This window comes from Schistocerca gregaria, chromosome 10 (genome assembly GCF_023897955.1).
Source record: "Schistocerca gregaria isolate iqSchGreg1 chromosome 10, iqSchGreg1.2, whole genome shotgun sequence".
NCBI lineage: Eukaryota > Metazoa > Arthropoda > Insecta > Orthoptera > Acrididae > Schistocerca > Schistocerca gregaria.
Genome location: NC_064929.1, coordinates 116,241,429 through 116,266,361, shown reverse-complemented (window position 1 = coordinate 116,266,361; position 24,933 = coordinate 116,241,429). Strand labels below are relative to the sequence as shown.

At 46.9% G+C, this 24,933-nt stretch overlaps 1 protein-coding gene across 1 annotated transcript in view; it reads right to left on the bottom strand.

Moving 5' to 3' along the window:
* The window catches only part of LOC126293544 (desert hedgehog protein A), a 375,799-nt gene extending 352,460 nt beyond the window's left edge, over positions 1-23,339 (bottom strand). The window contains exon 1 of the mRNA XM_049986810.1: positions 23,037-23,339. Within this exon, the coding sequence (XP_049842767.1) occupies positions 23,037-23,339 (303 nt within the window). The remainder of the gene's footprint in view (positions 1-23,036) is intronic.
* Positions 23,340-24,933: the final 1,594 nt, after the last annotated feature.

The following is a 24,933-nucleotide window of genomic DNA, read 5'->3' as shown; positions in this document are numbered from 1 at the left end:
TAAAGTTCCACAAATATAGATGTTGTACATGAATGTTTTCTGTTGTATGGACGCTATGCCTAGAGAGATTAATATTTGTGTAAATTCAGATAAACGGACAGTTGAAATGTAGAGGAAAGAAAAGAAAAGAGGATTAAGCAAGTTTTCTACACCCCGAATTTCCAAAGTAAGCATCTGAATGGCACAAGAAAGAACAGTTAATGAAAGAGGTTCATAAAGGTAGCGTAAAACCAGATGCCGTTTGATGCAACCATCTCAGCAAAACGACAAAGACAGAATTTGCTGTGCCAGCCGCCACACACCTATGAGCCAAAACGTTATTGCCTCTGTCCCTCGCATTACTGAATGGCATCTGGTGACGTGATTTGCAAATAAAGCGGTAAAGTGAGACAGACACGAATGTGAAGTCATTCTAGCAGCTATAGGTGCCGCAAATGGTGTAATCCACTGAAGTAGGCATCTGCGACAAAGCGCAGATTGATATGGCCCGACACCTGGGAGTGAACTTCTTAAACGACGAAGCTAGTGAGATGTTCATGTGATACTGTCGTAAGCGTCTATGGAAAGTTGTTGAAAGACTGTGAAAATGGTTCAAATGGCTCTGAGCACTATGGGACTCAACTGCTGTGGTCATTAGTCCCCTAGAACTTAGAACTACTTAAACCTAACTAACCTAAGGACATCACACACATCCATGCCCGAGGCAGGATTCGAACCTGCGACCGTAGCTGTCGCACGGTTCCGGACTGCGCGCCTAGAACCGCGAGACCACCGAGGCCGGCGAAGGACTGTGAAACAATGAATAAGTGGCAAAGTATTGGAAACCCACACATCGTCACAGAAATTGGTGGTCGGAAGCTTCCCTACTCTGCAAATCAGGATAGGCGGCGGTCTGCGGCTACTTTGACTACAAAGTGCAATGTTGGTGCATGCACAAGGGTTTCAGACCGAACAGTTCGGCGCAATATCTCCATCGCTGCTCCATCTCAAAGGGTTAGCGATTCATCGGTGCGTGCGCACTGGAGCGCCATTTTTTTTTTTTTCCGGTGAGCTGATGCTGAGGTAGAAATGACGTGGCAAAACCGCCAATAACGCACCCAGGACTGAAAGCCGCAGCATCTAGGCGGCCGCTCCCTACCCCCGCGGCATCGCAGATTGCGTTCACGAGACCGCAGCGCACGGAGCTAGACAGCCAGCCCCTCAGAGACCAAAATGAACAGCCTCTCAGCCGGCCGCTATTCCGGTGGCTCATTTGGCGCACTTTTAATGGTAATGCCGGGCCCACCAGCGTTCGTACCACTCCTCTTTTTCTTTTCCGGCCGACCGCGCTTGCAACCACCCGGCGAAAATTATAATCGGCCTGCATCGGATTTCACGCTTAACGACCCGCCGGGCCGCCGGCGCTGTATCGAGCCGTGCGTTCGCTCCTTTTCGTCGATTTCTCTCCCGAGCGCGAGAACCAGGCGCCAGTTTATGGCTAACGAGAAGACCGCAGCAGATTGCGGTTCGGCGGCGCCTTCTTATTTTGTAGTTTCCCCAACTCTCTGCTCGTTCCCTCTGCCAATCTCGGACAGGGTGAGATATCGTCTGGAACAACGGTGAGCAAAATAGATCTTAGAAATTGATTTTCTACTGCGGTTCAATCGTATGACGTAACAGCTTCTAATATTCTTTTGTGGGATTTGAAATTTAAAAAAAACCACTGATTTAGCTTCACTGAACAGGAAGAAAGATTAAGGAAAGGCAAACCTACGTTTCTAGCTTTTGTAGACTTAGAGACAGCTTTTGACATTGTTGACTGGAATGCTCTCTTTCAAATTCTGAAGGTGGCAGGGCTAAAATACAGGGAGCGAAAGGCTATTTACAATTTCTACAGAAAACATATGGCAGTTATAAGAGTCGAGGGACATGAAAGGGAAGCAGTGGTTGGGAAGGGAGTGAGACAGGGTTGTAGCCTCTCCCCGATGCTATTCACTCTGTATATTAAGCAAGCAGTAAAGGAAACAAAAGAAAAGTTCGGAGTAGGAATTAAAATCCATGGAGAAGAAATAAAAATTTCGAGGTTCGCCGATGACATTGTAATTCTGTCAGAGACAGCAAACGACTTGGAAGAGCAATTGAATGGAATGAACAGTGTCTTGAAAGGAGGATATAAGATGAACATCAACAAAAGCAAAACTAGGATAATGGAATGTAGTATAATTAAGTCGGGTGATGCTGAGGGAATCAGATTAGGAAATGAGACACTTAAAGTAGTAAGGAGTTATGCAATTTGGGGAGCAAAATAATTGATGATGGTCGAAGTAGAGAGGGTAGAAAATGTAGATTGGCAATGGCAAGCAGAGCGTTTCTGAAGAAGAGGAATTTGTTAACATCGAGTGTAGATTTAAGTGTCAGGAAGTCGTTTCTGAAAGTATTTGTATGGAGTGTAGACGTGTGGAAGTGAAACGTAGACGATAAATAGTTTAGACAAGACGAGAATAGAAGCTTTCGAAATGTGGTGCTACAGAAGAATGCTGAAGGTTAGATGGGTAGATCACATAACTAATGAGGAGGTATTGAGTAGAAATGGGGAGAAGAGGAGCTTGTGGCACAACTTGACTAGAAGAAGGGATCGGTTGGTAGGACATGTTCTCAGACATCGACGGATCGCCAATTTAGTACTGGAGGGCAGCGTGGAGGATAAAAATCATAGAGACCAAGAGATGAATACACTAAGCAGGTTTAGAAGGATGTAGGTTGCAGTAGGTACTGGGAGATGAAGAAGCTTGCCCAGGATAGAGTAGCATGCAGAGCTGCATCGAACCAGTCTCAGGACTGAAGACAACAACAACGACCAGGATAGTAAAAAAACATGCGTATATTAAGGGAATTTTCATTCACAAAGCAGGATTATCACAGTCACACAGTTCAATACTGTTCTATCCTGTTTAAATTGAGCTTAACTTAATTTCTATAAGGCAGTGAAGCAATTTCGAAGTCTCGGTGCGACGAAAATTGTCAGTCGATCTCCTGAAACCATTTGTAATAATTATTAACTTTCTGTGATCACATGGGGAAGACCGGAGATCTGCGGGTAAGAATGTATTAGCCCATCTATTGAAAGTAATAAACTGGATATCTTGAGCGTACAAAACGGCGGGTTCGTCCAATGTAAATCAGACGATCCCCATTGATCCCGTGCAACACAGCGTAGTAAGCAGACACTGTGAATAATAATCAGTTAAATAACACGCGAACACTTACTTTAGTTTAGTTCATGTATTAAATTCCTTCTCATACAGAATCTCATCAAGATGGCTACTAGCTCAACAATACATAAATATAAATCTTCCTCCTTTCACGGCTAATCGGCAAGATCTCCTTCATTGTTTTCATAAGAGAAAACATAGATAGCAGAGAAGCTATTCCATGGAGTAAATGCACGCTCCAAGGAGTAATAGGGCTTGAAACTACTTTGCATTGATAATCATCGTATATTAAAGTTTAGGAATCGGTAAGATAGGAAGAGAGATTTCGAGATATGTATTGAGTTATATAATTTATAAAATTTCTGAAAATATCGCGGAGAGACCGCTGCAAGAGACATTACAAGCTGTAGAAAGTGGTCAAAATATGGAATCACCGGTAACACCGGCCGCGGTGGCCGAGCGGTTCTACGCGCTTCAGTCTGGAACCGCGTGACCGCTACGATCGCAGGTTCGAATCCTGCCTCGGGCATGGATGTGTGTGATGCCCTTAGGTTGGTTAGGTTTAAGTAGTTCTAAGTTCTAGGGGACTGATGACCTCAGATGTTAAGTCCCATGGTGCTCAGAGCCATTTGAACGATTTTCATCGAAAACACGGCACATTATCACCTCTAACACGGTTTTGGAAAGCCGTTGGTATTCGAAACAGCTTCCAGCCGACTCTGAATGGATAAATACAGGTGCTTTACGGATTTGGAAAGGCAAAGACACCGGAGACGAAGTTCTCAAGTTGCGGTTGATAATGGAATCATGACTAATGAAAAATCAAAATACAATCATAGGATTCGTTCAGCTGGAAAAAAAAGGTTCGATAATGTAAAATTGTGTGAGATGTTCGAAATTCTGAGAAAAATAGGGGTAAGCTTTGGGGACAGTCCAATAAGAGTGGTCGACCAAGAACGAAGTGCTCGGATTGAAGTGGGGGTAAGGCATGGTTGTAGTCTTTCGCCCCTACTGTTCAATCTGCACATCGAAGGAGCAATTATGGAAATAAAAGAAAGGTTCAGCAGTGGAATTACATGTTCAAGGTGAAAGGATATCAGTGATGCGATTCGGTGAGGACACTACTATTCTGCCTGAAAGTGACGAAGAATTGCATGATCTGCTGAATGGAATAAACAGTCTAATAAGTACAGAGAATGGCATGGGAGTAAAGATAGGAAAGACAAAAGTAATGAGAAGTAGTAGAAATTAGAACAGCTAGAAGCTGTTGATGGTCACGAAGTAGGTGAAGTTAAGGAATTCTGCCACCTAGGTAGCAAAATAACCATTGACGGACGGAGCAAAGACATCAAAGGCAGACTAGCATTGGCAAAAACGACATTCCTGGCAAAGAGAAGTCTACAAGTGTAAAACATAGGCGTTGATTTAAGGAAAAAAATTCTGAGAATTTAGGTACGGGGTACAGCTTTGTATGGTTGTAAGACATGCACTATGGGAAAACCGAACACAAGAGAATTGAACCATTTGAGATGTGGTGTTACAGACGAATATTGAAAATGAAGTGGACTGATAAGGTACGGAGTGAGGAGGTTCTGCACTGAGTCGGAGAGGAATACGTGGAAAACAGCGATAAGGAGAAGGGACAGGATGATATGGCATGTGCTAAGACCTGGGTGAATGAATCCCGTGGTACTAGAGGGAGCTGTAGAGGGCGAAAACTGTAGTGCTAAAGAGGTTACCAAAGGCCAGAAATTCGTGTTGGGCCGCATTAAACAAGTCAGAAGACTGATGACCAGAGAAAAAAAAAGAAAAAAGAAAATAGAGGCAGTATTGCTCACTATTTCTGCAGGGGCTTCCAGAGACTTATGGTGTCCACGCCAAGGCGAGCTACTGCAGTATGGCGGGCAAAAGGAGACCCGACACGATACTACACACATCAAGATAAGTTGTGCATCACCTCGGTTCTGAGATTTCCGAAACCTGTACAGAAAATTGGAATAGAGATCTACATGAACATCATTTCCGACTTTTTTATTGCTCGTGAAAACCACACATTGCATGTTGAACCACCACACAGCGGCACCTACAGAGGCGGTGGGCCAGATTGCTGTACACACCGGTACCTCTAATACCCAGTAGCACGTCCTCTTGCATTGACGCATGCCTGTATTCGTCGTGGCATACCAACCATCAAGGCACGGTTGGTCCAAATTGTCCCACTCCTCAACGTCGATTTAGCGTAGATGCCTCAGAGTTGTTGATGGGTCGTCCAAATGCAGCCCTTTTCAATCTATCATAGTCATGTACGATAGGGCTCATGTCTGAAAAACATGCTGTCCACTCTAGTCGAGCAACGACGTCACCCTGAAGGAAGTCATTCACAAGATATGCACGATGGGGGCGCGAATTGTCGTCCATGAAAACGCATGCCTCGCTAGTGTGCTGCCGATATGGTTGCACTATCGGTCGGTGTATGGCATTCACGTATCGTACAGCCGTTACGGCGCCTTCCATGACCCCAGCAAGCCCCACATAATGCCAGCCGGGAACCTCCACCTTGTTGCACTCGCTGGACAATGTGTCTAAGGCATTCAGCCTGACCGGGTTGCCTCCAAACACGTCACCGACGATTGTCTGGTCGAAGGCATATGCGACACTCATCGGTTATAGAAATTAGGAGTGGTTGGATGAGGAGCAGTTCCTTAGCACTCACTGCACCGTACTTGGCCTCCACATCAATAAGAAACTGAGCCGTCTCGAGAAACCCAGATCCACACGCAACTTCGAACGGTGAAATGTCTTTGCTGACAAGATTGATAAGCTTTTCTGTCGCGGCTGTCTTCAAATTTGGCGGAACTTCAGGAACTTTCACGGCTCTCTTGGTATTTAAATAAGTAAGCAGGCCGCGGTGGTCTCGTGGTTCTAGGCGCGCGGTCCGGAACCGTGCGAGTGCTACGGTCACAGGTTCGAATCCTGCTTCGGGCATGGTTGTGTGTGATGTCCTTAGGTTAGTTAGGTTTAAGTAGTTCTAAGTTCTAGGGGACTGATGACCACAGCAGTTGAGTCCCATAGTGCTCAGAGCCATTTGAACCATTTTAAATAAGTAATTATGCAACTTTGTCGAGCCTCACACGAATGTTTTAGCAAATTTGAAGTTCCACTTTTGTGTCCAGTGTAGGAATATACTTTCTTACATGCAAAACAAGCCACTATATCTTTTATCTTTTCGTTGTCATCAAATACGTATGCGAATTTTTTCCAAATTGGCGATTTCAATTTGTTTTCCTTCACTAATGTAAAATCACCTTTTTTCACCTTACACGAAATTGCATCCATCGATATGGTGTCCATTTGAAGAAAGAACTCTCACTGGTATTTGCTACGATGCACGTCGTCACTTGGTCACTACAAAGCGCAAACTGAAGTCAGCGGAAAATTGCAACAGACACCTGTCTGTTAGACAGTGGGCAGGTTTGCCACCCAGAGAGAACTTCACAGGCCACACAAAAGACACGGTCGCGGAAACGGATTAGGCGCAGGTCTCTTGGGTACAGCTACGTTGGTCGTAGTCAGGGGCTAAGGACAACAGATATCCGCTGTACACGGGCCCTGCAAGATTCCAAGAATGTCAACAGACTTGAAGTTTTGAACTACACACGTACTGGGCAGATGCCTTGCTCATTATCCGCAGATGACCCGCGGATATCCGCGCCGGACGCGATTTTATCCGCCAAGTAACAAATAACGCGTTTTTTTTTTTTTTTTTTTTTTTTTTTTGTCATCAGTCTACTGACTGGTTTGATGCGGCACGCCATGAATTCCTTCCTGTGCTAACCTCTTCATCTCAGAGTAGCACTTGCAACCTACGTCCCCAATTATTTGCTTGACGTATTCCAATCTCTGTCTTCCTGTACAGTTTTTGCCCTCTACAGCTCCCTCTAGTACCATGGAAGTCATTCCCTCATGTCTTAGCAGATGTCCTATCCTCCCGTCCCTTCTCCTTACCAGTGTTTTCCACATATTCCTCTTCGATTCTGCGTAGAACCTCCTCATTCCTTACCTTATCAGTTCACCTAATTTTCAACATTCGTCTATAGCACCACATCTCAAATGCTTCGATTCTCTTCTGTTCCGGTTTTCCCACAGTCCATGTTTCACTACCATACAATGCTGTACTCCAGACGTACATCCTCAGAAATTTCTTCCTCAAATTAAGGCCGGTATTTGATATTAGTAGACTTCTCTTGGCCAGAAATGCCTTTTTTGCCATAGCGAGTCTGCTTTTGATGTCCTCCTCGCTCCGTCCGTCATTGGTTATTTTACTGCCTAGGTAGCAGAATTCATTAACTTCATTGACTTCGTGACCATCAATCCTGATGTTAAGTTTCTCGCTGTTCTCATTTCTACTACTTCTCATTACCTTCGCCTTTCTCCGATTTACTCTCAAACCATACTGTGTACTCACTAGACTCTTCATTCCGTTCAGCAGATCATTTAATTCTTCTTCACTTTCACTCAGGATAGCAATGTCATCAGCGAATGGTATCATTGATATCCTTTCACCTTGTATTTTAATTCCACTACTGAACCTTTCTTTTATTTCCATCATTGCTTCCTCGATGTACAGATTGAAGAGTAGGGGCGAAAGGCTACAGCCTTGTCTTACTCCCTTCTTAATACGAGCACTTCGTTCTTGATCGTCCACTCTTATTATTCCCTCTTGGTTGTTGTACATATTGTATATGACCCGTCTCTCCCTATAGCTTACCCCTAGTTTTTTCAGAATCTATAACAGCTTGCACCATTTTATATTGTCGAACGCTTTTTCCAGGTCGACAAACCCTATGAACGTGTCTTGATTTTTCTTTAGCCTTGCTTCCATTATTAGCCGTAACGTCAGAATTGCCTCTCTCGTGCCTTTACTTTTCCTGAAGCCAAACTGATCGTCACCTAGCGAATTCTCAATTTTCCTTTCCATTCTTCTGTATATTATTCTTGTAAGCAGCTTCGATGGATGGGCTGTTAAGCTGATTGTGCGATAATTCTCGCACTTGTCAGCTGTTGCCGTCTTCGGAATTGTGTGGATGATGCTTTTCCGAAAGTCAGATGGTATGTCGCCAGACTCATATATTCTACACACCAACGTGAATAGTCGTTTTGTTGCCACGCGGATATCCGCATCCGCGCAGACCTCTAGCCATGGACGTCGGGAGTGAAGTTCCGCATCATGCATACCATTGTGCACAGTTTGAGACGTAACACGACGTTCTGTGGCTGCACGAAACGCATTATTCACCACGGTCCCGTTGCTGTCAGGGTTCCTCCGAGCCATAATCCGTAGGTAGCGGTCATCCACTGCAGTAGTAGCCCTTCGGCGGCCTGAGCGGGGAATGTCATCGACAGTTCCTGTCTCTCTGTATCTCCTCCATGTTCACTCCGACACGCCCAGACATTTCCCTTGTTGAGAGCCCTTCCTGGCACGAAGTAACAATGCGGTCGCGATCAAACCGCGGTATTGACCGTCTAGGCATGTCTGAACTACAGACAACGCGAGCCGTGTACCTCCTTCCTGGCGGAATGACTGGAACTGAGCGGCTGTCGGACCCCTCCGTCTAATAGGCGCTGCTCTTGCATCGTTGTTTACATCTTTGGGCGGGTTTAGTGACATCTCTGACCAGTCAAAGGCACACAATATCCACAGTCAACGTCTATCTTCAGGAGTTCTGGGAATCGGGGTGATGCAAAACTTTACTTTGATGTTTGTTTTGATTTTATCCATACTGGATCAAAGGCCGTGGTTGTGAATGTCAAAGTTAAAAAATATATCGGCTCAACCACTTGTTTATAGTGTAAAACACTAAGATTGACGCGTTTCGGAAGTCAAGCTTCCATCATCAGAATAATAAAAAGTAGAAGAACCTGTTGAAACTCGCTAAAATGGAGCATGCACCAGGCACAATAGAATTGATAATAAAGTTAAAACACCGTGGCTTCTTCCCTTGTTGCAGCCGTGTCTTCCAAGGTGCATCTCCACATAGTCGTCAAAATATAAAAAAAGACTCTAAAATGGTGTTGCCTATGGTGTTCAACTTCTAACCACATGGCTGTCTCCTTGTATCGTGGTAAACCGCCCGTGCGTCGTCGACACCACACACCACGTAGCCAAACACGACACTGGAACGCGAGTTTTGATGTGTGCAGGATACGGTAGGCCATGACTTTCGTCACCTCAGCGTATTACGCCTAGTAATGAGTTGTGTTTGTGATGATTCCATATCTGTGTCAACCCCCTGTGTATCACTCATTTTTGCAATGGTGCTAGAGAACCATTGTCACTAACCTCGCCTAAAGTTGTGAACAACAACGCATGAGCAACTCCTATTAGACGGAGGGGATCTTACAGCCGGTTCCAGTCACTCCACCAGGAAAGAGGTACACGGCTCGTGTTGTCGGTAGTTCAACCATGGCTAATACCGCGCTCCGATCGCGACCGCATTGTTACTTTGTATTCAAATTGGTTCAAATGGCTCTGAGCACTATGGGACTTAACATGTGAGGTCATCAGTCCCCTAGAACTTAGAACTACTTAAGCGTAACTAACCTAAGGACATCACACAGCCGGCCGGTGTGGCCGTGCGGTTCTAGGCGCTTCAGTCTGGAACCGCGTGACCGCTACGGTAGCAGGTTCGAATCCTGCCTCGGGCAGGTTAGTTAGGTTTAACTAGTTCTAAGTTCTAGGGGGCTGAAGACCACAGATGTTAAGTCCCATAGTGCTCAGAGCCATTTGAACCATGCCCGAGGCATACCTTCACCGAAGAGTCAAGCAGTATATTGCTCCCTCCTACGTATATCTCGCGAAGAGACCATGAGGATAAAATCAGAGAGATTAGAGCCCACACAGAAGCATACCGACAATCCTTCTTTCCACGTACAATACGAGACTGGAATAGAAGGGAGAACCGATAGAGGTACTCAGGGTACCCTCCGCCACACACCGTCAGGTGGCTTGCGGAGTACGGATATAGATATAGATATAGATAGATAGAACCTGCGACCGTAGCAGCCTCGTGGTTCTGCACTGAAGCGCCTCGAACTGCTCGGCCACCGCGGCCGGCTGTGCGAGGAAGGGTTCTCAACACGGGAAGTGTCCAGGTGTCTCGGAGTGAACCAAAGCAAAGTCGTTCGGACATGGAGGAGATACAGAGAGACAGGAACTGTCGATGACGTGCCTCGCTCAGGCCGCCCAAGGGCTACTACTGCAGTGGATGACCGCTCCCTACCGGGTATGGCTCGGAGGAACCCTGATAGCAACGCCACCATGTTGAGTAATAGTTTTCTGCTCAGTATTACTGGATTTTCGTCGTTAAGGGGCACATCGAAGAGAGAGTTATCCATGTCTTTTGGATGGCTGATGGCACCCTGCATATCAAAGCTGTATTACCGAGCGCCTGACGAATGGAACACGTGCGTGTAATGAGTTGGACGGCATTGCGTGTAACTGAGCTGCAGCGTGCGATACCAGGGGCGGTCGAGAACAGGTCGGCTCCGCTGGGCGCTAGGCTATCGAGCCCTGCTCCGGAATAAATCGAGTTCGGACGCCGCCTATCGGACGCGGCGATCGACAAATCGATTTTAATTGGAGCCGCGTCGGCAGGACTCGGCCCGGCCCCCGGAGCCGTTAAGATCCTTTGTGGCGCAGTCAGAGGTGGCGGCGGGGGAGGAGGAGGGGGTGTGGCTGGGTGGGAGGGTGGGTGGTTCGCCCGTGGGCGTGGAATTAATAGAGCGGCCGGGCAAAAGGAACACGTCGCAGAGGTCGTGACGCCGCGGCGGGCCGAACCGATACGCCGCCGAAATCGATACGGGCAGCGCCGCGTGATTGCAGAGTTAATTAATCGAAAGGGAGCGCGAGCGAGCCGCTTCTGGGAAATTATTAAATTTCTGGGCGCTGTTTCGTGGGCGGGATTTGAGGAAAAAAAATGGTAATTCGTTTGTGCAGTTTTAGATTACGTCCCTCGTACCATCCGCAATATACGTGGTCACTAAAGGGCGTTAGCGAAGTACGCCTCGACTCGGAGGATGTCGGTTCGATTATCGAATCCTGCAAGATACAGGATGAGCCTACGTCCGGTGATTACAAAATTAAGGAATCTCGCTGAAGAGACAAAGAAACTGGTACACCTGTCCTAATATCGGTAGGGCCCTCGTGGGCACACAGAAGTGCCGCAACAAGACGTGGCGTCGACTACTCTGAAATAGTGCTGGAGGTAGTCTCTCCTGAACAGCACGTTGCAAAGCAGCCCAGATATGCCCAATAATATTCATGTCTGCCGAGTCTGGTGGCCAGCAGATCATAAACGGGTATTCATTGGACAAATATAATATACTAGAACTGACATGTGATTACATTTTCACGCAATTTGGGTGCATAGGTCCTGAGAAATCAGTTCCCAGAACAACCACCTCTGGCCGTAATAACAGCCTTGATACGCCTGGGCATTGAGTCAAACAGAGCTTGGATGGCGTGTACAGGTACAGATGCCCGTGCAGCTTCAACACGATACCACAGTTCATCAAGAGTAGTGACTGGCGTATTGTGACGAGCCAGTTGCTCGACCACCATTGACCAGACGTTTTCAATTGGTTAGAGATCTGGAGAATGTCCTGGCCACAGCAGCAGTCGAACATTTTCTGTATCCATAAAGGCCCGTACAGGACCGGCAACATGCGGTCGTGCATTATCCTGCTGAAATGTAGGGTTTCGCAGGGATCGAATGAAGGGTAGAGCCACGGGACGTAACACATCTGAAATGTAGCGTCCACTGTTCAAAGTGCCGTCAATGCGAACAAGCTGTGACCGAGACGTGTAACCAATGGCACCCCATACCATCTCGCCGGGCGATACACGCTTCCAATGTGCGTTCACCGCTATGTCGCCAAACATGGATACGACCATCATGATGCTGTCAACAGAACCTGGATTCGTCAGAAAAAATGCAATTCGTGCAGCCAGGTACGTCGTTGAGTACACCATCGCAGACGCTCCTGTCTGTGATGCAGCGTCAAGGCTAATCGCAGCCATGGTCTCCGAGCTGATAGTCCACGCTGCTGCAAACATCGTCGAACTGTTCGTGCAGATGGTTGTTGTCTTGCAGACGAGCCGTTGTGTCCGTGCGGTTCTAGGCGCTTCAGACTGGAACCGCATGATAGCTACGGTCACAGGTACGAATCGGGCATTGGTGTGTGTGACGTCCTTAGGTTAGTTAGGTTTAAGTAGTTCTAAGTTCTAGGAGGCTGATGACCGCAGATGTTAAGTCCCATAGCGCTCAGAACCATTTCAACCATCTTTTTCTTGCAATCGTCCCCATCTGTTGACTCAGGGATCGAGACTTGGCTGCACGATCCGTTACAGCCGTGCGGATAAGATGCCTGTCATCTCGTCTGATAGTGACACGAGGCCGTTGGGACGCAGCACGGCATTCCGTATTACCCTCCTGCACCCACCGATTCCATATTCTGCTAACAGTCATTGGATCTCGACGAACGCGAGCAGCAATGCAGCGATACGATAAACCGCAATCGTGATAGGCTACAATCCGACCTTTATCAAAGTCGTAAATGTGATGTTACGCATTTCTCCTCCTTACACGAGCATCACAACAACGTTTCACCAGGCATCGCCGGTCAACTGATGTTTGTGTATGAGAAATCGGTTGGAAACTTTCAAAAAACTGGCTCTGAGCGCTATGGGACTCAACGTCTGAGGTCCCCTAGAACTTAGAACTACTTTTAAAGCCGGCCGCGGTGGTCTAGCGGTTCTAGGCGCTCAGTCCGGAACCGCGCGACTGCTACGGTCGCAGGTTCGAATCCTGCCTCGGGCATGGATGTGTGTGATGTCATTAGGCTAGTTAGGTTTAAGTAGTTCTAAGTTCTAGGGGACTGATGACCACAGATGTTAAGTTCCATAGTGCTCAGAGCCATTTGAGCTACTTTTAAAACTAACTAACCTAAGGACATCACACACATCCATGCCCGAGGCAGGATTCGAACCTGCGACCGTAGCTGTATCGTGATTCCAGAGTGTAGCGCCTAGAACCGCACGGCCACTCCGGCCGGCTGGAAACTTTCCTCATGTCAGCACGTTGTAGGTGTCGCCAGCCTTGTGTGAATGCTCTGAAAAGCTAATCATTTCTATATTACAGCATCTTCTTCCTGCCGGTTAAATTTCGCGTCTGCAGCACGTCGTCTTCGTGGTGTAGCTGTTTTAATGGGCAGCAGTGTAGATACCCAGAATGGGTCGCCATAAAAGAAGGTGGTGTTGTTCGTGCGAGGCAAATACGGTAACCACCTCGGGCTAGAAACTTTTCAACCGCCCCTCGTACTGAGATGTCTGGCCACACGGCGCAAGCAGGAGGCTCTGGCGACTTATTCCCGGACGGAAACGAAGGGGAGAAACGAGAGGCCGTCCCGTGGCGCCGCCGTTGTTTGCCCAGACGTATGGGCGCTGGGGACCCACAGGAAGAGGGCGGCCAGGGCAGCTGCGACGTCAAATATTGACGTCGCGATACCGGCGCCTCATCCCGGCGCACACCGGAAGTCTCGCCGGCAGTCGCACCACGGGACTCTGAATGCTCGTCTCCGGCCTCAGGTGGGCACAGCTCTGGAACTGGATGACACCACTAACCACTCTGGAACTTGTGTCAGAAGATAGTCCAAATACGTTGCTGTTGTAGTCCTGGTACCCCACGGCTCAATAATCACCTTGAACAACTGTGCCTGTTCAAATGGCTCTGAGCACTATGGGACTTAACTTCTGAGGTCATCAGTCCCCTAGAACTTAAAACTAGACAGTGTGCGATTTGCTGGGGGGGATGGGGGGATGGAGGGGATTTCCCCCCCCCCCCCCCTCTCTCTACATCAGACCATCCCCACCTCTGGTTTTAGATTATGCATCCCAACCTGGGATGTTTATTTCACACGACCTGGAGTAAAACTTTAAATAACTTTAAATAAGTTTTTAATACAGTCTTACTATTAATATGTTTGCTTGTTAATTTTGAAAAAAAGTGTTATGTAGTAGTTAAGCATTCCAAAACATTTAGAACTAAATCATCGTTCTCATGTCATCATTGTTGTTTTCGTCTAAGGTGCGTCATCCGTTTACTTGCGAGGGAAGTACAGTCCAGACCTGGCTCCAAGCGATTTTCACATGTTTTTGAATCCTTAACGGAAGCACTACGGGGAAGGAGATTTGTAACTGATGAAGACGTCATTGGTGCGGTGCAAAATTGGTTACAGGTGCAATCGATAAACGTATTTTCTGATGAAATAAAAAAAAACTCGTAAAACGTCGGGAAAACTGCATTGAAGACCAGGGAGGTTAGGTAGAAACATAACGCATGTTTCAGTTTTCGATCATCAGAATAAGTATAGCTTTTCACAAATGTGCCTTCACTTTTTGAATTCCCCTCGTATGCCTGTATGTAGATGGTTTTGCAAATAATCTTAACCTATAATGTACTTTTAAAGGTATAACAAGGGACGGCTTTTCTGATAGTGCACACGCGTGAATAGCGAGTTTCGGCATTAAAATCTATTTATAAATAACTGTTTAACCATGGGTATCGCGACGGTCCAAGCTAGTAACATACACAATTATACTAACCCTCTAAGACACCCCCCTCACTGGAAAAAGCACAAATCGCACACTGGAACTACTTTTAAACCTAACCTAACCTAAGGACATCACACACATCCATGGCCGATGCAGGATTCGAACCCGTGAGAGTAGCAGCAGCGCGGTTCCGAACTGAAGCGCCTAGAATCGCTCGGCCACAGCGGCCGGCAACTGTGCCTGTATGGTTCGTTTAAATAAATGAACAAAAGGTGCTTGCCATACGAGTGACAGCTACTCGGCGAATCCTTCGGAAGAGCGGCCAGTCACAAAAGTCGAAATTATGTTCACAGAAATGGGTCCGGAACAAAAGACACCGATTCTATCACACCTGCAGAATTGAAAAGCAATATTTTCACTATATATATATATATATATATATATATATATATATATATATATATATATATATATATATATATATAAGAGTCAACTGCCATTTTACTGTTTATTACTGTATTTATCTTCAGTACTATCTAAATTTCGGCTTTTATGCCATTATTAATTACAACGCTAAATGCCGGAACACGCAAATAGTAACACACACACTAAAAAATTGTTTTTTCTTTTAAATATTGGATGTACACTGGTATAAAATTACGGGATACTCACTTACGTACTTACGTATTGGACGATTATTATGCCATATTTTGATTTTACGGCGGTCCAAAGCAAAATCGGAGGTGATTCAGCTTTGGCTATAGGTGGATTCACTTTGACTTCACTTGTCCAGTTCAAGTTCTTTATAGTAGTAACAATAGAAGGGATAACAATAGGTGCCCATCTAGCAATGGCGAACACTTTTCAGTTTAATCAAAATCTCGAAGAAAACTTTAAAATTCGCTTCTGTCGCTAGATTATTGTACTGGTAACATTATACAGGTGTAGAGCATTAATATTTAGAAACAGGCATGAAGGACAGTACCAAGGAAAAAATTCGGAATTGAGTTGATGATAGTAATACGAAATGAAGGATAAGAAAAAAAATTAAGATTTACGAGAGCTGTACAAATACCGTAACACCGTCGAAGTACTAGAGACGAGAAGGTTGAACTGGGCAGTCTTTTTTAGCAATAGACTACCTAGAATACCGTTGTGCTAAACAGGAAGTGGAACGAGAGGAAGACCCAGGATTAGGTGGCGAGATAATATCCGAGAGGACACAGCCATGATGAAGGTCAACAGGTCGACAAACAGACCAGTCGGCAGAAGAGAATGGAAGAGGTTCGTAGAGCAGGCATTGGTCGATAAGGCCCTTGCCACATATAAGGTAAACGGAAATATAAAGACCTATGAAGAGTTCCACATCTGTATTACAGAATGGGAGCCATTATTATACAAGATTTCATCAAAAAATTCCGCAACATTTCGAGCCATTGGTGTGTGTTGGAGCGAAATGCGGTTGGCATCCGTGCACACACCTGTGTTTAATGTATAACCAAAACTGTTCAAATGTGTGTGAAATCTTATGCGACTTAACTGCTAAGGTCATCAGTCCTTAAGCTTACACACTACTTAACCTAAATTATCCTTACGACAAACGCACAGACCCATGCCAGAGGGAGGACTCGAACCTCCGCCGGGACCAGCCGCACAGTCCATGACTGCAGCGCCCCAGACCGCTCGGCTAATCCTACGCGGCAATGTATAACTGCTGGAAGTTTCATTGTTGTATGTCTGCTATTGTTCAGTGCTGTATTGAGTGGAACGTTGAGTCACACAGTTTGCGAATTTCGAGATGTCAAAGCTAGACGAGCAACGCGTCTGCATTAAATTTTGCGAGAATCTCGAGAAAACCATAACGGAGACACTACGTGACGCAGGAAGCAACAGTGATGAGTGCTTAAGCCGTACTCGGTGTTATGAATGGTTCACACGGTTTAAAAATGGCCGGATGAAAGTTAAACATGAGCCTCGTTCAGGATGCCCTTCGACGTCTGCCGACGGCGCTCATGTCGGGAACATCAACGAAACTGTGTGTGAGAGTTGAAGACTCACTGACCGAGAGATTGCAGAAGAATGTAACTTTTCAGTTGGAACACGTTATGAATGAAATCCTGACATAGCATCTTGGAGTGCGTCGTATTGCCGCCATGTTCGTCCCACGGCACATGAGTCAAGAGCAGAAAGACTTCGCCTCGAAATCTGCGAAGAGTTTTTGGATCATGCAAATGAGAACAAGATGTTCCTTACGAGACTCATAATTGGTGATGAGACGTGGGTCTAGGGTGATGATGTTGAGACCAAGGTTCAATCTTCACAATGGGTCGGGAAACGTTCTCCACAAAGAAAGCTCACCAGGTCATGCCAAATTTCAAAGACATGCTCATAGGTTTTTTTTGACGTTGAAGCATTAGTTCGTCTTGAATTCGTGCCTCATGGACAAACTGTTAATCGGCGGTACTATCGGGACGTGTTGCGACGCCTGCGAGAGAGAAGGTGACGGCCTGAAATGTGGCGAGACAATTCTTTATCACGGTAGCCCACCCGTACATTCATCCCTGTTGGTGCGTGACTGTTGCAGAAGAAACGAAATCACTGCGCTGCCCCATCCTCCGTACTCTCCATACATGGCTCCTGAGGACATTATTTCCAAATTTGAAAATCCCGTTTCAAGGACTAAGATTGACTGCTATAGACGAGACAAAAGTAAACTCGCACACGGTGATTCGGCGATCCAGCAAGAGGCGTCCAAAGACAGATTGCGGAAGTGGGCCCGCATCTCGTGGCCGTGCGGTAGCGTTCTCGCTTCCCGCGCCCGGGTTCCCGCGTTCGATTCCCGGCTGGGTCAGGGATTTTCTCTGCCTCGTGATGGGTGGGTGTTGTGTGTTGTCCTTAAGTTAGTTAGGTTTACGTAGTTCTGAGTTCTAGGGGAGTGATGACCATAGATGTTAAGTCCCATAGTGCTCAGAGCCATTTGAACCATTTTTGAACCGGAAGTGGGAAACGGCGTTGGGAGCAGTGTATCAATTGTGGAGGAGGGTATTTCGAACGAGACCACGCCCAATTAGTACACTGCTGGCCATTAAAATTGCTACACCACGAAGATGACGTGCTACAGACGGGAAATTGAACCGTCAGGAAGAAGATGCTGTGATATGCACATAATTAGCTTCTCAGTGCGTTTACACAAGGCTGGCGCCGGTGGCGACACCTACATCGTGCTGACATGAGGAAATGTTCCAACCGATTTCTCATACACAGACAGCAGTTGACCGGCGTTGCCTGGTGAAACGTTGTTGTGATGCCTCGCGTAAGGAGGAGACGTATCGCGACATTGCTGCTCGCGTTGCTCGAGATCCGATGTCTGTTAGCAGAATATAGAATCGGTGGATCCCAACGGCCTCGTATCACTAGCATTCGAGATGACAGGCATCTTATCCGCGTGGATGTAACGGATCGTGTAGCCACGTATCGATCCCTGAGTCAACAGATGGGGACGTTTGCAAGACAACAATCATCTGTACGAACAGTTCGACGACGTTTGCAGCAGCACGGACTATCAGCTAGGAGACCGTGGCTACGGTTACCCTTGACGATGCATCACAGACAGGAGCGCCTGCGATGGTGTACTCGACGACGAACCTGTGTGCACGAATGGCAAAACTTCATATTTCCGGATGAATCCAGTTTCTGTTTACAGTATCATGATGGTCTCACATGTTTGGCGACATCGCGGTGAACGCACATTAGAAGCGTGTATTGGTCATCGCCATACTGGCTTATCACCCAGCGTGATGGTATGGGGTGCCATTGGTTACACGTTTCGGTCACCTTTTGTTCGCATTGACTGCACTTTGAACAGTGGACGTTACATTTCAGATGTGTTGCAACTCGTGGCTCTACCCTTCATTAGATCCCTGCGAAACCCTACATTTCAGCAGGATAATGCACGACCGCATGTTGCAGGTCGTGTACCGGCCTTTCTGGATACAGAAAATGTTCGACTGCTGCCCTGGCCAGCACATTCGCCAGATCTCTCACAAACTGAAAACGTCTGGTCAATGGTGGCCGAAGAACTGGCTCGTCACAATACGCCACCCACTTGATGAACTGGTATCGTGTTGAAGCTGCACGGGCAGCTGTACCTGTAGACGCCGTCCAAGCTCTGTTTGACTCAATGCCGAGGCGTATCAAGGCCGTTATTACGGCCACAGGTGGTTGTTCTGGGTACTGATTTCTCAGGCTGTATGCACCCAAATTAGGTCGACTATCAGGTAAGGAATGAGGAGGTTCTACGCAGAATCGGAGAGGAAAGCAATATGTGGAAAACACTGATAAGGAGAAGGGACAGGATGATAGGACATCTGCTAAGACATGAGGGAATAACTTCCATGGTACTAGAGGGAGCTGTAGAGGGCAAAAACTGTAGAGGACGACAGATATTGGAATATGTCAAGCAAATAATTGAGGACGTAGGTTGCAAATGCTACTCTGAGATGAAGAGGTTGGCACAGGAAAGGAATTCGTGGCGGGCCGCAACAAAACCAGTCAGTAGACTGATGAAAAAAAAAACACGCAAATTGCGTGAAAATGTAAGCACAAGTCAGTTCTAGTGTAATATATTCCTCCAATGAATACCCGTTTATCTTCTGCATTTTAATGGCCAGTATTGTACTTGACTGAGAAGTAGCAGCTACCAGTCGCGAAAACTGACAACTGTAGGGACAGCAGAGTGCTGCTGTAAAATGTTGTCGCAGAAAACGTTTGTGGACAGAGATCCGGTATTTTCTGAACAGACCCCATATGGATCTGCTTCGAGCGCGCGCTGTCAGATCCGAAGGCGATAAATGGCCCTCCCAACGCATAACATCCACCTGTTCTGTTGACCCGTGTCCCCTGCTTTCCCCCATTCTGTTCTCTTTTCCTTAATCAGCAAACAACGCGCGAGTCTGCAAGAACAGGGCTTCCTTTGTGAGCGGGGCCTTGTTCCCACATATAGGGCAACCGGTCGCTATCCAGCATCGCTGATACAGGTCTAAGGGCAGAGTGACCTTGGCACTCCTAACCTACGTAAACGAAGCCATGTGTGGTCCAAAGCCATAGCGAACCCAGTAAAGATGCCGGAGTCAAGCTGTATCGTATGAAGAGAGGAATACTGCTCAGACTGATGAATGTAGTAGAGCAAGTATCGAAGTATCCGAGTCTTAATTACTGCCTTCGTCGTTTTAACGTCTTAGGAGAGCCAGCTCAGACTTCTTGTTGTTGTTGTTGTCTTCAGTCCTGAGACTGGTTTGATGCAGCTCTCCATGCTACTCTATCCTGTGCAAGCTGCTTCATCTCCCAGTACCTACTGCAACCTACATCCTTCTGAATCTGCTTAGTGTACTAATCTCTCGGTCTCCCTCTACGATTTTTACCCTCCACGCTGCCTTCCAATGCTAAATTTGTGATCCCTTGATGCCTCAAAACATGTCCTACCAACCGATCCCTTCTTCTAGTCAAGTTGTGCCACAAACTTCTCTTCTCCCCAATCCTATTCAATACCTCCTCATTAGTTACGTGATCTATCCACCTTATCTTCAGTATTCTTCTGTAGCACCAAATTTCGAAAGCTTCTATTCTCTTCTTGTCCAAACTAGTTATCGTCCATGTTTCACTTCCATACATGGCTACACTCCAAACAAATACTTTCAGAAACGACTTCCTGATACATAAATCTATATTCGATGTTAACAAATTTCTCTTCTTGAGAAACGCTTTCCTTGCCATTGCCAGTCTACATTTTATATCCTCTCTACTTCGACCATCATCAGTTATTTTACTTCCTAAATAGCAAAACTCCTTTACTACTTTAAGTGTCTCATTTCCTAATCTAATTCCCTCAGCATCACCCGATTTAATTTGACTACATTCCATTATCTTCGTTTTGCTTTTGTTAAAGCCATATGCTAAGCAAGATGTATGAGACAGGCGGAATACCGTCATACTTCAAGAAGAATATAATACTTCTAATCCCGAAGAAAGCAGGTGTAGACAGGTTTGAAAATTAACGAACTATCAGTTTAATAAGACACAGCTACAAAATACTAACGCCAATTCTTTGCAGGCGAATGTGAAAACCGGCAGAAGGCGACCTCGGGGAAGATCAGTTTGGATTCCGTAGAAATCTTGCAACATGCGAAGCAATACTCACGCTACGACGTGTCTTAGAACATAGATTGAGGAAAGGCAAACATACGTTTCTAGCTCAAAAATGGTTCTAATGGCTCTGAGAAATAAGGGACTTAACATCTGAGGTAATCAGTCTCCTAGAACTTAGAACTACTTAAACCTAACTAACCTAAGGACATCACACACATCAATGCCCGAGGCAGGATTCGAACCTGCGACCGTAGCGGTCGCGCGGTTCCATGCTGAAGCGCCTGGAACCACTTGGCCACATCGGCCGGCTACGTTTCTAGCATTTGTAGATTTAGAGAAAGCTTTCGCCATTGTTGACTGGGAATACTCTCTTTCGAATACTAAATGTGACAGGGATAAAACACAGGGAGCGAAAGGCTATTTACAATTTGTATAGAAATCAGACTGCAGTTATAAGAGTCGAGGGCATGAAAGGGAATCAGTGGTTGCGGAGGGAGTGATACAGGGTTGTAGCCTCCCCCCGATGTTATTCAAACTGTATATTGAGCAAGCACTATAGGAAACGAAAGAAATTAAAATCCATGGAGAAGAAATAAAAACTTTGAGGTTCGCCGATGACATTGTAATTCCGTCAGACACAGCAAAGGACCTGGAAGGGAATGGATGAGGATATAACAACAAAAGCAAATCGACGATAATGTAATGTAGCATAATTAATTCTGGTAATGCTAGGGGAGGAAATGAGACACACAAAGTAGTAGATGAGTTTTGCTATTTGGGGAGAAATTTAACCGATTATGGTCGAAGTAGAGAGGATGTAAAATGTAGACTGGCAACGGCAAGGAAAACGCCTCTGAAGAAGATAAATTTGTTAACATCGAGTATAGATTTAACTGTCAGGAAGTCGTTTCTGAATGTATTTGTATAGAGTGTAGCCATGTATGGAAGTGAAACGTGGACGATAAATAGTTTAGACAAGAAGAGAATGGAAGCTTTCGAAATGTGGTGCTACAGAAGAATGCTGAAGATTAGATGGGTAGACGACATAACTAATGAGGAGGTATTGAATAGAATTGGGGGGAAGAGAAATTTGTGGGACAACTTGACTAGAAGAAGGGATCGGTCGGTAGGACATGTTCTGAGTCATCAAGGTGTCACCAATTTAGTATTGGAGGGCAGCATGCAGAGTAAAAATCGTAGAGGGAGACCAAGAGATGAATACACTAGGCAGTTTCAGAAGGATGTAAGTTGTAGTAGGTACTGGGAGATGAAGGGGCTTGCACAGGATGGAGTAGCGTGGAGAGCTGCATCAAACCAGTCTCAGGACTGAAGACCACAACAACAACAATGTAGAAAAAAAAGTTGGATGTACAAAATTAAAAACTCTGGTAATGATACCATTTGTAACATAAATTGATAACAGTAGTTTAGTGGTCTTATAACCTTCTCAGGACACTACAATAAAATTTTCAGAGTAATTGTAAATGTGACGGTAGGCTTTCCCGGCGTAAACTATTGATGAAGGTTTTTGGGTCTCCAGCCGGGTGGTAGCGTTATCTCGCGACGTTTCGGGAAGTGTCATACAACCCATCTTCTGGCGAAGACCCGAGAAACCTTCATCAAGTGTAATTGTATGTTTAGAATTTGAGTTATGACTTTTTATAAAAGCGACAATTAAAAAATTAAAAATTCAAATTGCTGGCCAAATATTAATCCTGCATATTTTGTTATATTTTACCGTTAAAACACAGTTCTTCTGATTTACACATGCAAAAATTTTGTTTTGTGTGTCGTTAAATATGGCTGCAATATTTTTTAAATAAATGTTTACATTTTCCGTTACTTCCTCCCTCAAAACCAAACATTATCCTTTGACGTTTGTGACTGCCTGTTTTTTCACTGCTTGGAGCGCTAGTGTGGCTCGAGCTGTCAAACAGTAAAAAGACCAAAGAGTGTCTTGACTGTAAGTACTAGACTGTGCTTTATACCACACACTACGTCGCTTCCATTGGAATATCTGAAATGGCGACCACGACAGGACTCGGTATCTCCCTGAAAAAAGAGGGGAATGCGTGCCGCTGCGGACTGACCTGCGTCATGAGCCTGTCGGCGCCGGTGCCCTCCTCGTCCTTGAAGATGATGTCGGCGTTGTAGTTGGGCACGAGGTCCCGGAAGCGCTCGTCGTTGCGCGTGACGCGCTTCTCCGGCTTGCCCGCCGCCGCCAGCGACACCTCGTTCACGTTCGGCACGTGCTGCTTGAAGACGAGGGGCGTCAGCCTCTTGCGGCTGGGTCCGCGCCCGCCGCCGCCCCGGCCGGGCCCGCAGCCGAGCACCACGGCGGGCACCAGCACCACCACCAGCGCCGCCACCACCACCACCCACGCCGCCCTCATCGTGCCTCTGGCTGGCGGCGCATCGCCGACGCCGCGACGCCCTCCACCGGTCCCGGGGACCGCCCGCGCACTGCCTAGTCCGTCCCGTCCGGCGTCCGGACGCCTCCCTACCTCCACCAGTCCGATGTACCACCGGGTCCGTAAGTCACTCGAGGCACCAAACTTCACACCTCAACTTTCCCAGTCAGTCGCACAGCCTCTCTTGGAGGGTCACTCTTGGCAAACCCCAAATTCGACACGAGGTCACTGACAATGCACCTCGATACCGGCTGCTGAGCCCCCGACTGGTGTCACTTCAGAAATGGCCGGCACCTGTTCCACTCGGAGGTTCACACTTGTGAAGCACAAAATTCTGCACGACCTCGCCCACAACACACCAAGACACTCCACGTCCGGGTCTGTCACGCACTCGACAGCAACTGACCTCGCAGTCTGACACCGCATCCCATTTTCGCAGAGCCCTGACACGCTCGAGTGCTCTTCACCAGTCAAGTGGAGAATCTCAGCAACACTGCACGAGAAACGCTGATGTCAACCAGCTCAGGAGTTTATAACAGTTGGAATCCACTGGTTAACTTCTTTGAGCTAAGGAATTCTTCCAAAATTTCCCCACACCGAAGTCACTCCACTGGAAATTCTGTGAACTCTCGTAGATTTTACAAGTTCGAGGAACTGTCGCACTACTTGAACCTAATGAGTCAGTCCCTAAACACTGTTCCAAAAGTTTTTGGGCGTTGTTGTGGCTTCCAGTTGGGTATTTTAGGGTACAGTGCAGCAGAGAAGAGCGGTTTTTGGGGGGATATCGACAAAATGGTGGAAATATCGTGAGAGATTGAGGGTCTGTGAAGAAGCTAGCCCTTGCAGGGGAGGGAGTTTACAAGTGTCGAAGTTGAAGGTTTCAGGACTGTACAGATTCCACCAGATATCTTTGTGCCAGAACTGGCTGGTTCAGTAGGGTAAATAGATCGCTGCGTAGGCTGTACCTCGAAGACTTGGACCAGCCTGGAGGTCCCAGTTGGCAGTTCAGAGGGATAGTCTTTTAGTGTTTTGGGCAGTTATTGAGAATTCCTCGTCAGAGAGCGAGAGTCTCGCATGGAAGGGCGTCTTCACCAGTGGTGAGGAGTTGTACGTTGCGAAATTCCACAGATTCCACCAGACGGAGTGGAGTCACCGACGGCCCCGACGAGCCTCGGTCGTTTTTTTGTGGGCGGAAAAGGAAACCGGCGATGACGGCAGGAACAGATGAGGCGCAGGAGGGGGTGGGAGAGAGAAAGACAGACGAGAGAGAGAGCAGTTTCCAAGGCGAGGCGAACCGACGATGCGTCCCCTCTCCCCGGGCTGGAAGAAGCTGGAGCTCGTTCCCAGTGGTACAGGGGGCGAAATAATAGCCCGGGCCGGGCGCTGGCGCGAGGGAGTGGGGAACAAAGAGGCGAAAAAAAGGAAAGGCGGCGACTCACACGCGGACACCGCGAGAGCGAGAGGGCCCGAGAGCGGAGAGCGGCCGGTCGGAAAAAGGACGGCGAGGACCAAACGAGCCGTGCGCAGCGGACGGCAGGTGAGAGCGGGGGCGGTGGCGGGGGAGGGGAGGGGCACC